The 11,666-nt window shown below is 65.3% G+C and overlaps 1 protein-coding gene across 3 annotated transcripts; it reads left to right on the top strand.

Annotated features, from left to right (window-relative positions):
- Window positions 1-82: 82 nt before the first annotated feature.
- On the top strand, window positions 83-11,617 carry DVL1 (dishevelled segment polarity protein 1). Of its 3 annotated transcripts, XM_059376512.1 has the most exons (16): window positions 83-307; window positions 4,885-4,954; window positions 5,073-5,194; window positions 5,429-5,532; window positions 5,780-5,918; window positions 6,733-6,826; window positions 6,910-6,979; window positions 7,072-7,211; window positions 7,291-7,367; window positions 7,441-7,508; window positions 7,660-7,812; window positions 8,416-8,547; window positions 8,628-8,795; window positions 8,873-9,079; window positions 9,750-9,789; window positions 10,308-10,397. In XM_059376512.1, exons 1-15 carry the CDS (start codon window positions 138-140, stop codon window positions 9,758-9,760), a joined length of 1,725 nt encoding a protein of 574 aa, XP_059232495.1. In that variant the 5' UTR covers window positions 83-137; the 3' UTR covers window positions 9,761-9,789; window positions 10,308-10,397. The 3 variants fall into 3 exon arrangements, with proteins under 3 accessions (XP_059232495.1, XP_059232494.1, XP_059232493.1); XM_059376511.1 differs by lacking the exon at window positions 9,750-9,789 and having other exon boundaries at window positions 7,660-7,737; window positions 10,308-11,617; XM_059376510.1 differs by lacking the exon at window positions 9,750-9,789 and having other exon boundaries at window positions 10,308-11,617.
- Window positions 11,618-11,666: the final 49 nt, after the last annotated feature.

The following is an 11,666-nucleotide window of genomic DNA, read 5'->3' as shown; positions in this document are numbered from 1 at the left end:
CACATCGATTCCGATCTATCCGAATCGATGTATGGCGGGCGGGCGGGCGGGGCGCAGGCCGGCAGCGGGGAGGCGCCGGCGTCCGAGCCCCGGGCCGGGCCGGGAGCGCCGCGCGGGCCCCGCGCCGCCGCCGCGCCATGGCGGAGACCAAGATCATCTATCACATGGACGAGGAGGAGACGCCGTACCTGGTCAAGCTGCCCGTGGCGCCCGAGCGCGTCACGCTGGCCGACTTCAAGAACGTGCTCAGCAACCGGCCCGTGCACGCTTACAAATTCTTCTTCAAGTCCATGGACCAGGACTTCGGGTCAGTGGGCCGTGGGGGCCTGTGCGCGGGGACGGGTGTCCGCACCTGTCCGCGCCGGGGCAGGGCCTCGGGGAGTCTTGGGACTGTGACCGGGCGCCGTGCCTCCGCTCCCCGGGGGTGCCGTGCGTCCAGCCTGGCTGTGCCCTGAGCTGGGGACGCCTGGGGCCCTGGCTGCCTGCCCAGGAGCCTGGGAGCGCTGGGCGGTGGGGAGACGGGGGTCCTCGTTTCTCCGCGCGCTCTGGGCCGGGGCCTGCGTGGCTGAGTGTGTTGACTTGCCGGTGGTCAAGGTCCGTGCCCCAGGGTGAGCTCGGCACTTGTCAGACTCAGGGTCCCCCTGCCCCCTTCTGTGGAGGGCAGGTGCTTATAGGGCTGACCTGAAGGGCTTGTGATTCCTGGGGCCTGGGGTCAGAGGAATGTCAGCAGGGGATGGAAGGGAGGAGGGCAGGGTCCTAGCTGCCCAGTGGGTCCCCTGTAATTAGCACGGGAAAAGAGGTGATCTCTCGTGAGCACAGATTTGTCTGTAGAAGCCTGCGGAAGTTTCCAGAGGCTCAAGAGAGCCTCCCCCTGGATCCCTCCTCCAGGGTCCTGAGGGTAAAGCAGAGGTTGAGGATCACTAGGGGCCAAGGGTTGTCACCCCCCCCCCCCCCCCCCCCCACCTGAAGGGCGCTTTCTGTTGGGCTTCTGTGCTTCTTGAGCCACATAGTACTTGGGTTCCTGGGAGCAGCCTGGATCATCTGCTGACACCAGAAGCCTCTGGGTCAATGTCCCCATGTCCAGCCCTAGTGGTGGCTGTCTTAGCTGAGGGGACTTCCCGCTTGCACTAGGCAGGGCCTCTGGGACGGTGAGCAGGAGGCCGGCTGTACTCTTGAAGCTCTGTCTGAGGCCTGACCCAGCACAGCCGTGGTAACTTGAGTCCCCAGCTCAGCAATGCTGGGGGAGGGTGGGGTACTTAGAGGCCTCATGGGCTGAGCAGGTGTGCCTGGCCGCCCTCAGGCAGCCTGTGTCCTTGTGTGTGAGTGTGTCTCGGGACTTTGACATTGAGGCCATTTCCTGGATTTTCTGGTTTGCATGGACCCTGGGCAGCCCCAGGTCAGGTCAAGCGGGGGCCATTCAGCAGTTCTCTGGGAGGCCTGAGGGAAGTTTGGACAATTAGACTTTCTTGCTAACCACTGCTACTGGGGAAGGGCAGAGAGGGAGCGTGCATTCTCGGCCACCCTGGGTGGGCTGGGCAGTGGCCCCACCATGAGAGGGGTAGTCTCAGATCAGGGGCTGTGAGGACCACCCTGGTGAGCCTGGGCCTCCTGCCCCAGCCTACCATCCCACTGTAGGCCAGGCCTTGAGTTCCCTGAGCCTCTGTTCCCAGCCATGGTTGGCCACTTAGTAAGGGAAAGGGGAGTCTGAGGTGTGGCCCTGGCCACCTGCTCTGCGCTGGGTCCCACTCCCATCTTTGGCTGAGTGAGTGGGGGGTCCTGTGCCTACCTCTCATTTTTCCCATGCAGGTCACAGCAAAGCTGGGGAAGGTCCCTGGGGCTATGGTGGGCTGACCCAGAGGTGCCAAGCTTTGGCTCTGGCGGGCGGTGGCACAGGGAGGAGTCTGGGGCTTTTTGATGTGAGGCAGAGGTTGGAGTTCCTTGCTACCAGGGCTGCCTTGCTGATTCCAGGCCTGGATAGACTTGGCACCTAGCTTATCTGCCTGGCAGCCGCCCGGGTACTTCCATCTCTGGGCCAGGAGCTCTGGTCTCTGAAGCCCTCTGTCTGTGGGTGGCGGGGCAAGGGGTGGGGACTGGGCCTGACCCAGCCTCCCTGGGCCAGGGCCCACTCTGCCCTCTGCAGCCGGTCCATCTGGGCTCAGCGCCCCCAGTGGTGTTGGGAGGTCCAGAGAGGCACCCTTGGCACGTATGGCAGGGTGTAGAGGACCGTGACCCCCTTGTCCTGGAGCTTGCAGGGCCACGGCCTGGGGGAGCTCTAGGGTCAGGAGGCGGGGGGTTTGGGGGGAAAGGGGCAGCCAGAGGCACAGTGGGAGCTGAGGATCCCTGACTTGTGGGGCCATGGGGGGGGGCTCTCTTTGAGATCTCCTCTGTCGCGTATGAGCTTGCTCTGCCATCTTCCTGCTCCGTGGCAGGAGTTTCGTGGGGGGACCTTGTGCCTCTGAAGATAGGCAAGGGTTGGCCTATGGCATGCTGTGGCCTCTGGGAGCCCTGGGGGTCCCCCTGTGGCTGTGCTTGGCTCTAAGGGCCCTGCTCTGGGCAGATTCCTTGCCAGGGCGAGTCTGCGGGGGTGGCGGGCGGGGCCAGACAGCCACAAGTTTGAGGCTAACTGGGATCTCGCCAGGAATTTTGAGGTTGGGGGCGTGGTGCCGGCGGGGGTGTGTGTGCCCCTGGGCGGGTGCCCCAAGGGTCAGCAGAGACTGTTTCCGAGGTCTCCTTTTCCCCCTGGTGAGGTCTGGCCAGGGAGGGAGCCCCAGAGCTGTTGGGAGGCATTTCCCCTAGGCTCCACTGAGGCCTCCCCTGCCCTTGGCTCTGCCTGGAGCTCCCAGAGATTATGCTGGGCAGTGGTGGGCAGCATCGTGCATCCTGAGGAAGGCACCTGTGCCCTTGTCCTGGAGGCTCTGGCACCACCCCCACCTGCTGGCTGTTTTGGCCTAACTGGGTGGGGTCTTGGTGCCCCCCCACCCCGGCTGCTCCAGGTGGAAGCCGGGATGACCTGTCGCGCTGGGCTGGGGGACTTGGGTTCCTCCGGCAGGGGAGCAGGGACTCTGGGCTCTGGGGGCTCATTTATGCAGGGGTGGGGGGCACAGAGGCTCGGGCAGCCCTGGGTGATTGGTCACCTGGAGGCCCTGGCCAGGTGGGCCATCGGCCGCTGAGGGAGCCAGGCAGGCTCTGTGCAGTGAGGGCTGGGAGCTCATCTGCTGGCCCTGGGGTGAATCAGAAAGGGCAGGGGCTTGGCAGTGGCAGGGGAAGTTGGGCCACCTGGGCCGTGGAACAGGAGCCACATCCTTCCAGAGTCTTGGCTGCTGCTTTCACTCTCAGCCCGTGCTCTCAGCCTGCTGGGCCCCAGGAGGGCTGGCTGCACGGCTGTCTGTTGGCTGCAGCTGGCAGAGCCCCAGCTAGGCCCCTTTAGGTCTTCTTCTGGCGGCCCCCTCTTGGGGGACCTCAGCTGAGTCCCGGGCTGGGTCCCAAGCTCCCTGGGGGGCTTGTTCTGTTCAGCTGTCAGTGCCTGCGTTGGTTGGAGCAGCAGATGCAGGGTCTTCTCGTCCTGCCACCCGCCCGCCTCTCTGCTCCCTGCATGGCTGGCATGCAGAGGGGTGTGTCAGGGTTGCTGCGGGATACTGGCAGGGTGCCCCCTCCGGCCCTGGCTGGCCCTGTCTCTCCTGTCTCCTGGGGCCTGAGTGGTGGGTGGTGGACCTAGGCCTCGCTCCCTTGGAGGAGTGTGGCGTGCCCACCCCGTGGAGGCCTCCCGCCACCTGTTGTTGCCCAGGAATGGCAGAGTCCCGGTGTCCAGGCTCAACCGGTCACAAGGCTGCTTCCTGCCTGTTCTCCTGGCTCCTGTTTTTCTACTGGGCCCGAGTCCCCGATGTGGAAATCCTACTGTGTTGGGCAGGGCTGGGCTCGAGGAGGGTAGGGCGTTGGGGTGCCTCCTGCTGCAGGCCTGGCCCTGCCTGCCCTGATCCCTGGGGCTCAAGGAGGCCACAGTGTGGGGTGCATCTGGGCCATAACCCTTGCCTGCCCCACCGCACGGCCCTTGTGAACCATGCTGGCTGCTGCTTTCCTCAGCCCTGTGGATCTGACAGCTGACCCTATGCCCCACCTGTGTCTGACCACAGTGTCGTTGGCTTACCACCCTGTTAGCATTGCTTTGGCTTTCTGTGTCCTGCCTGGGTACCGTCCCCACCCCTACACCACCAGGCCAGGGGCTGGTTGCTGGCCTCTGAGGCTGGGACTTCTCAGTGGGCCCAGCGGCCTGTGCCTGGCTGTCCTTGCAGGACTTGAGTTGGGCTGTTGCAGAGAGTGGGGTCTGCTTCTGTCTCCACGGCCAGGGGGACGGGCCGGGCGGGCGGTGGCCTGCCCTCCGTGTGCACGTTCAGGTCTGCGTGCCCTCCTCTCGCGGCCTGCCTGTGCTCGTGTGGTCTGCTTATCCTCACGTCTGTATTGAGGCCTGTTGTGAATCAGGCCCTGTTCTGGGTTGGGGCTGGGTCTGGGGGTTGAGGAGGTGACCAGAAGCCAGAAGAAGCCAGATAGAGCCCCGCTGTCGTGCAGCCACATTCCCTGGGCACAGAAACACAGAGCAGGGCAGACGCTTGCATTATAGGGGTGACGAGGTGACCCTCTGCCACTCGAGGGTCGGGAGTTTGGACCTCCTGACCTGGGCCATGGGAGGTGTCCACAGAAGGGTGACAAGGGTCCCCAGATTGGATTGCTGCAGCAGGGGCATCCACACAGACTGACGTCTGGGCATGTGGCTGGACAGCCTGGGCTGGCACGCGCCCTGGCTGAGAGTGTGGGGGCGCCTTCCCTCCGGAGCCCGCTGGTGGGAGCCAGCCCTCCTGCGCGTGGTCTCACAGCACTGTCTGCCCACAGGGTCGTGAAGGAGGAGATCTCCGATGATAACGCCAAGCTGCCCTGCTTCAACGGCCGTGTGGTCTCCTGGGTGAGTCCATGGGATGTTGGCAGAAGGGTGTTGGCTAGGGAGGGGGCTGGGCTGGGCTGAACCGTGTGGGCGGGGGGCAGGCTGGCGGCTACCCCTGAGCCCTTGCTGTCCTCCGCAGCTGGTCCTGGCCGAGGGCGCACACTCGGATGCCGGGTCTCAGAGCACGGATGGCCACACAGACCGGCCCCCACCTCTTGAGAGAACGGGCGGCATCGGGGACTCCCGGCCACCCTCTTTCCAGTAAGGACGGGGCAGGGCGGGGGGTCTGAGCCTGGTGGTCCTGAGGGGCCTGCTGCCTACCAGGCCTGTCAGGGGAAGAGGCGACCAGCCAGGGACCCGTGGTCGGTGGAGGAGGGGCGGGCAGGAAGGCCCAGTCTGGGCAGGTGTGTGGGTGGGAGAGGAGGGAGGGAACCAGGAGGGTATGAGGGTGTCGCAGCGCGGACTGCCCCAGCCCACCCTCTCTGGTGGGCACAGCCCCAATGTAGCCAGCAGCCGTGACGGGATGGACAATGAGACCGGCACGGAGTCTCTGGTCAGCCACCGGCGGGAGCGAGCCCGACGGCGGAACCGTGAGGAAGGTAACGAAGCCGCACCCGAGATATGACCAGGACCCCGTGGTGCACCCTACGACCCTGCCTCCTCCCAGTAGTGCCCCCAAACCAATGGGGGTCCAAGAGTGGAGGTCCTAGGCCTGTCTGCCCAGGACCCCAGGGATACTCCCCCCGCCAGCAGCCCCACTGTCACCTGGCGGGCTCCCAGGTCAGTTGGTGCTTAAGGCCACATAGGGAACTCCATGGCCAGCTCCCCTACTTGCTGTCCCCACAGTTGCCCGGACCAATGGGCACCCAAGGGGGGACCGGCGGCGAGACCTGGGGCTGCCCCCCGACAGTGCCTCTGCGGTGCTGAGCAGCGAACTCGAGTCCAGCAGCTTCATCGACTCTGATGAGGATGACAACACAAGCCGGTGCGTGGGTGTGTGCATGCGGGTGTGTGTAGGTGCTGTAGGTGCGCGTGGGTATGTGTGCACGCAGATATACGTGTGTAGGTGTTACAGGTGTGTGTGCACATGGATGTACATGTGCGGGTGTTACAGATGTCCGTGGGTGTGTGCATGCGGGTGTGTGTGCAGGTGCTGTAGGTGTGCGTGGGTGTGTGTGCACGCAGATATACGTGTGTGGGTGTTACAGGTGTGTGTGCACATGGATGTGTGTGTGCGGGTGTTACAGGTGTGCGTGGGTGTGCGTGCACGGGCGTTACAGGTGGGTGTGTGCATGTGGGTGTGTGTGCATGCAGATGTGTGCATGGGTGTTACAGGTGTGCGTGGGTGGGTGCATCCAGATGTGTGTGCAAGCATATTCCAGGTGTGCACAAGCATGCCTGTGTGTGTGTAATGCGTGTGCCTGCATGGGTGTGTGAGCAGGCACGTGCACAGTCCTGTCGCATGTGGGTGTGCAGATATGTAATGGCATGTGTGCACATGCGTGGGGGTGTGCGATTCCAGGCGTGTATCTATACATGGACATGTGTGTGCTCATGTGCACTGGCTTCCCCAGCGTTTGTGTGTTCGTCTTGCCTGGGTGGTGCTGCACGGAGGTGCGGAGCCCATACGGGTCACGTGGGTGGGGCCGTGTCCACACCGGAGCGGAGCCTAATCCTGGGCAGACTCTACCCCAGCTCGTCCTAGGCCGACCCGGCTGGGGGCGTCCTGTCTCCCACCCCACCCCTGCCTTGCAGTCCTGGTCCAGGCCCTTAACCTCCCCGCCCCTCCCCTGCCCCAGCCTGAGCAGCTCCACGGAGCAGAGCACGTCCTCGCGGCTCATCCGGAAGCACAAGCGGAGGCGGCGGAAGCAGCGCCTGCGGCAGGCGGACCGGGTAGGTGGTGGCCGGGCCGGGGTGGGGCGGGGGGCATCCCATGAAGCCTCTGCCCCCCGGCCCTCACTTGGGTCGCCCTGCAGGCTTCTTCCTTCAGCAGCATCACAGACTCCACCATGTCCCTGAACATCATCACCGTCACTCTCAACATGGGTGAGGCCTTCTTGGGGTCCCCCGCGGGGTGCTGGGTCCCCTGGCGGGGCTGCCCCCCTCAGGGGGCGCCTGCTCACCCCTCGCCCCTGCAGAGAGGCACCACTTCCTGGGTATCAGCATCGTGGGCCAGAGCAACGAGCGGGGTGACGGCGGCATCTACATCGGCTCCATCATGAAGGGCGGGGCCGTGGCGGCCGACGGGCGCATCGAGCCGGGGGACATGCTGCTGCAGGTATGGGGCGGCGGGGAGGGGCTGGGGGTGCCGCGAGGCCAGCTCGCCGAGCCACCGCGCTGAACCCGTCACCCCCCAGGTCAACGACATCAACTTCGAGAACATGAGCAACGACGACGCCGTGCGGGTGCTGCGGGAGATCGTGTCCCAGACCGGGTGAGGTGGAGGGTGGGCGGGGCGTGACTGGGGCCCCTGCAGCTTCGCCTGTGTGACCCGCTGCACCCCACAGGCCCATCAGCCTCACGGTGGCCAAGTGCTGGGACCCGACCCCCCGGAGCTACTTCACCATCCCGAGGGGTGAGTGATCCTGCAGGGCTGCTACGGGAGGGGGGGTGAGGGCGCCTGCCCAGCCTGAAGGTCCTCTCCTCTGTGCCTCTGTGCTCCATCGTGCGCTGCCATCCATCCGTCTGTCTGTCCGTCCATCCGTTACCACACGGCGGCCACCCAGCTGACCCGGTACGGCCCATCGACCCCGCCGCCTGGCTGTCCCACACGGCGGCGCTGACCGGAGCCCTGCCACGCTATGGTACGAGCCCCTGCTCCAGTGCCGTCACACGCACCAGCTCCTCCTCACTAACCAGCTCTGTGCCCGGCGCTCCACGTAAGTGGCAGCTCAGGGGAGCAGGGACCTGAGGCCCCAGGGCGCCCACCCAGCACTGTTGCAGTGGAGGGCCTGTGCGTGGGCGGTTGCGGCTGACACGTGTCTGTCTGCCCTCCCGCGTGCCCTCCTTCCAGCTGGGTGGCCATGTGGTGGGGTTGAAAGATGCCTGGAGGGGTCAGGCCAGCCCTGGGGACCCCCGGAGAGCAGAGGCAGGGCTTGCGCCTGGCTTTCCTGCAGCTAACACGACTAACAGCCCTGTGAGCAGAGTGGGGGGGGGGGGGGGGGGCCTCCCCCTGGGGGGCTCGGGTCTGCGGGGGGCAGGGGTGGAGTGGGGGCGTGGCCTCACCTGGGTTTAGGCCCAAGATCCTGACGAAGCATCTGCAGGGGTAGGGGACAAAGACCTGACCCCCCTTGCTCCCCGCCCCTGTGAGGGTCTGTGCTGTGGTGGGATTGGAGCCCACAGTCGCTGGATAGCCTCACGGCCCGGGTTCTGTGACCACAGACCCGACCCAGAGCGCGGTCCCCACAGCTGGCCCCACGGCCCATCCCAGCCCTCCCTGCCATTGGCTGCTCAGGGCTGAGGGCAGGGGCTGTGCCTTGCAGAACTGGAGGAGACGCCTCTGACGGTGAAGAGTGACATGGGCGCCGTGGTGCGTGTCATGCAGCTGCCAGACTCGGGCCTGGAGATCCGAGACCGCATGTGGCTCAAGATCACCATCGCCAACGCCGTCATCGGTGAGGGGTGCCACGGGGCTGGCTCTAGGCGGGTGGGCCGGGGCCCCAGGCTCTGGGCCCTGACGTGCGCTCCGGGTCAGGGGCGGACGTGGTGGACTGGCTGTACACGCACGTGGAGGGCTTCAAGGAGCGGCGCGAAGCTCGCAAGTACGCCAGCAGCATGCTGAAGCGGGGCTTCCTGCGGCACACGGTCAACAAGATCACCTTCTCGGAGCAGTGCTACTACGTCTTCGGGGACTTGTGCAGCAGTGAGTGGGGGGCTGCGGGCCGGGGGTCCCCCGAGGGCCCACCCACACTGCCCTCACCCACCCACCCCTCCCGCCAGATCTCGCAGCCCTGAACCTCAACAGCGGCTCCAGCGGGGCCTCGGATCAGGACACGCTGGCCCCCCTGCCCCATTCGGCCGCCCCGTGGCCCCTGGGTCAGGGCTACCCCTACCAGTACCCGGGCCCCCCGCCCTGCTTCCCACCTGCGTACCAGGACCCTGGCTTCAGCTATGGTAGCGGCAGCGCAGGAAGTCAGCAGAGCGAAGGTGAGAGCCAGCATGCTGGGTGCCAGCTCCCCACTGTCCCTGCCGCCTGGCTCTGCCGTGTGTGCCCGCCCCCCTGCCCCGTGCGCTCCTCCCTGCTCTGTGCTGAGGCCCTGGGTGAGCTACTTCTGGAAGGGGTGAGTGGTTCAGGATGGGGAGAACTCTGCAGACTTGGGGGCTGTGTGTTGTGGAGGTGCTGATGTTCCAGGTGCAGCAGAAGCAAAAGGCCAGGAGATGGGCTGGGGAAGGACGGCAGAGAGGTCCCAGGACGTGATGGAGAACAGACACCTGCCCCCAGCACCTGCAACCTGGCCTGGAGCCAGAGGTGGACAGTCCCACAGACAACTGGGGACCCACCCTAGGATGTATGGAGAGCTGAGCAGGAAGCTCAGGGGCGTCCCTGAGGAGGGGGCTTGTTAGAGGAGTGGCCTGAGGCTGTTGGTGTCACTGGAGCCAGGGGACAGAGGTCAGGCAGTCAGCCTGGTAGAGGCAGACAGGGAGGGGGAGAGGAGAGCAGGTCAGAGGGCAGCGGTGGCCCAGAGGAGGCCGGTGCCGGGTGCCTGCAGATCCTGCTCAGGCCCGGCTGGTGGTGGCACACGCCGCAGGCGGGAACGGGTGTCCGGGCTGGGCCCACTGTGTAACTCGTGCTATCCCTTGCTTTGTGCTGAGCAAGCCTTAGACTGAAGGACTAGCGGAGTGGACCCTCCGGGCCGGTAAGCCAGGGTCCCGCCCGGCGTCCCTCTCGGCATGTTCCCGGCCAGTTGGCCTTCTCAGGGTCCCCGCTCTTCCTGGGAGCCCAGGACGGGGGCTGAGCTGAGTAACTGGCCAGGGCCTTGGGGCTGGACGGAAGGTGGGTCTTGGGGGTGGGGGGCCCAGGATGGCCAACGGGAGCACCGGGCACACGGGGCCTCACTTGGGCCTCAGGCTCTCAGCTGCAAGATCAGGCATTGGGGTGAGATGGGGGGCACTGAGCTGGCCCCAGAGTGTCCCTGCCTGCCTGCATCTGCTCGCCCTGCCTCCCCCCTCCCCCCGGCCTGCTGCTGCTGCTGCTCTTGCTTTTCTGAGTGGGGCCAGCCCTGCTCTCTTGTCTGCATGGCTGCCCCCTCCCATACCCACCCTGCTTGAGACCATCAGGTTCTGTCCCTGGTCTCCCTGGCAATGGCCGGTCACCCTGGCAGTGATGTGGCGTGACACTGAGCATCTCACTCCTGTCCCCTGTCCTTGACTCCAGGAAGCAAAAGCAGCGGGTCCACCCGGAGCGCCGGCGGGAGCAGCCGGCGGGCACTGGGCCGTGAGAAGGAGCGCCGGGCGGCTGGAGCCGGGGGCAGTGGCAGCGAGTCAGACCACACGGCGCCGAGTGGGGTCGGTGGTGGCAGCTGGCGGGAGCGTCCGGCTAGCCAGCTCAGCCGGGGCAGCAGCCCACACAGCCAGGCCTCGGCTGCTGCCCCGGGGCTACCCCCACTGTATCCCTTAACAAAGGCTTACTCAGTGGTGGGGGGGCCACCAGGGGGGCCGCCTGTCCGGGAGCTGGCTGCTGTTCCCCCAGAGCTGACAGGTAGCCGCCAGTCCTTCCAGAAGGCCATGGGAAACCCCTGTGAATTTTTTGTTGACATCATGTGACTGAGAGAGTGCCTTCAGCTCGGCCCCGAGGTGGGGGAGCCGGTGGTCCTGCAGGAGGGCATTGTCTCTGGGGCTCGTGTGAGCTTGCCTTATTGGTGGCTGTCCTGGGTCAGGCCAGCCTGTGCTTCCATGCACGCAAGGGGCCATGTCAGGGGCCCAGGCCTGGACAGAGTGGGAGCAGGCTGGGCGAGGGGCTGACGGCAGCCCAGACCACCATGATCTGAGTTTAGCAGTCCGTCCATTCCTATTTGGAGCAGCTTGTGTCCGTACAGACCCTGTGCCCTTGGGGTGTGCCTCAGAGACCCCCCACTTGCCTAAAGAGCGGTGCACAGAGCCCCAGACTAAGCTGAGGAGTGGCTAGTGGGCCTGCACCCCCTCTTTGCTCAAATCACAGGCCCCACCACTCTTGCCTGGGCTGGGTTGGCCTTTCTTGAAGGTGGAATCAGAGCCCCCAGGCTCCTCTGTGGATGCCCAGGGTAGGGATCTAATTTATTTATTTATTGCCTGGCCTGTGTGCTCTGGGGGAGGTGGTGGCCAGCACCCCGCCCCCACCGGGTCTCAGACTGAATGCAGGGACACAGGTCCCATCTGAAAGTGGGAGGGTTGGCGAGGGGGTAGATGGGAGGGGGACGTGTTTTGGCTGGTGGTGGTGGGGATGTGACCCTGAGGGGCAAGCGGCCCAGGTGCACACAGCTGCTGCAGGGGCAGGGTGTGGGGAAGAGGGGGTAGCCAGCCCGCTTCTCCTTGCTGCCCTCGGGTGGCTGCCCACCCTCTCACGCCGCTTCCTTCCTGGCGTTTCTGGCCTGCACACATCTGCGCTGTAGATACTGTATCAAGTCGGAGTGTCCGTCCAGATAGTTAATAGAGCTGCTTCTGTGTAAATGCTATTTTAAAGACTAAAAAGCATTTAATTTTATGGGACGGATGTGTGGTCTGTGTCTCTTCTCTTATCCGGGGTACCTTAGAAGGC

This window comes from Mustela nigripes, chromosome 14 (assembly GCF_022355385.1).
Source record: "Mustela nigripes isolate SB6536 chromosome 14, MUSNIG.SB6536, whole genome shotgun sequence".
Taxonomy (NCBI): Eukaryota; Metazoa; Chordata; class Mammalia; order Carnivora; family Mustelidae; genus Mustela; species Mustela nigripes.
Note: the sequence above shows the minus strand (reverse complement) of the source record. Positions and strands in the feature narration are given on the sequence as shown.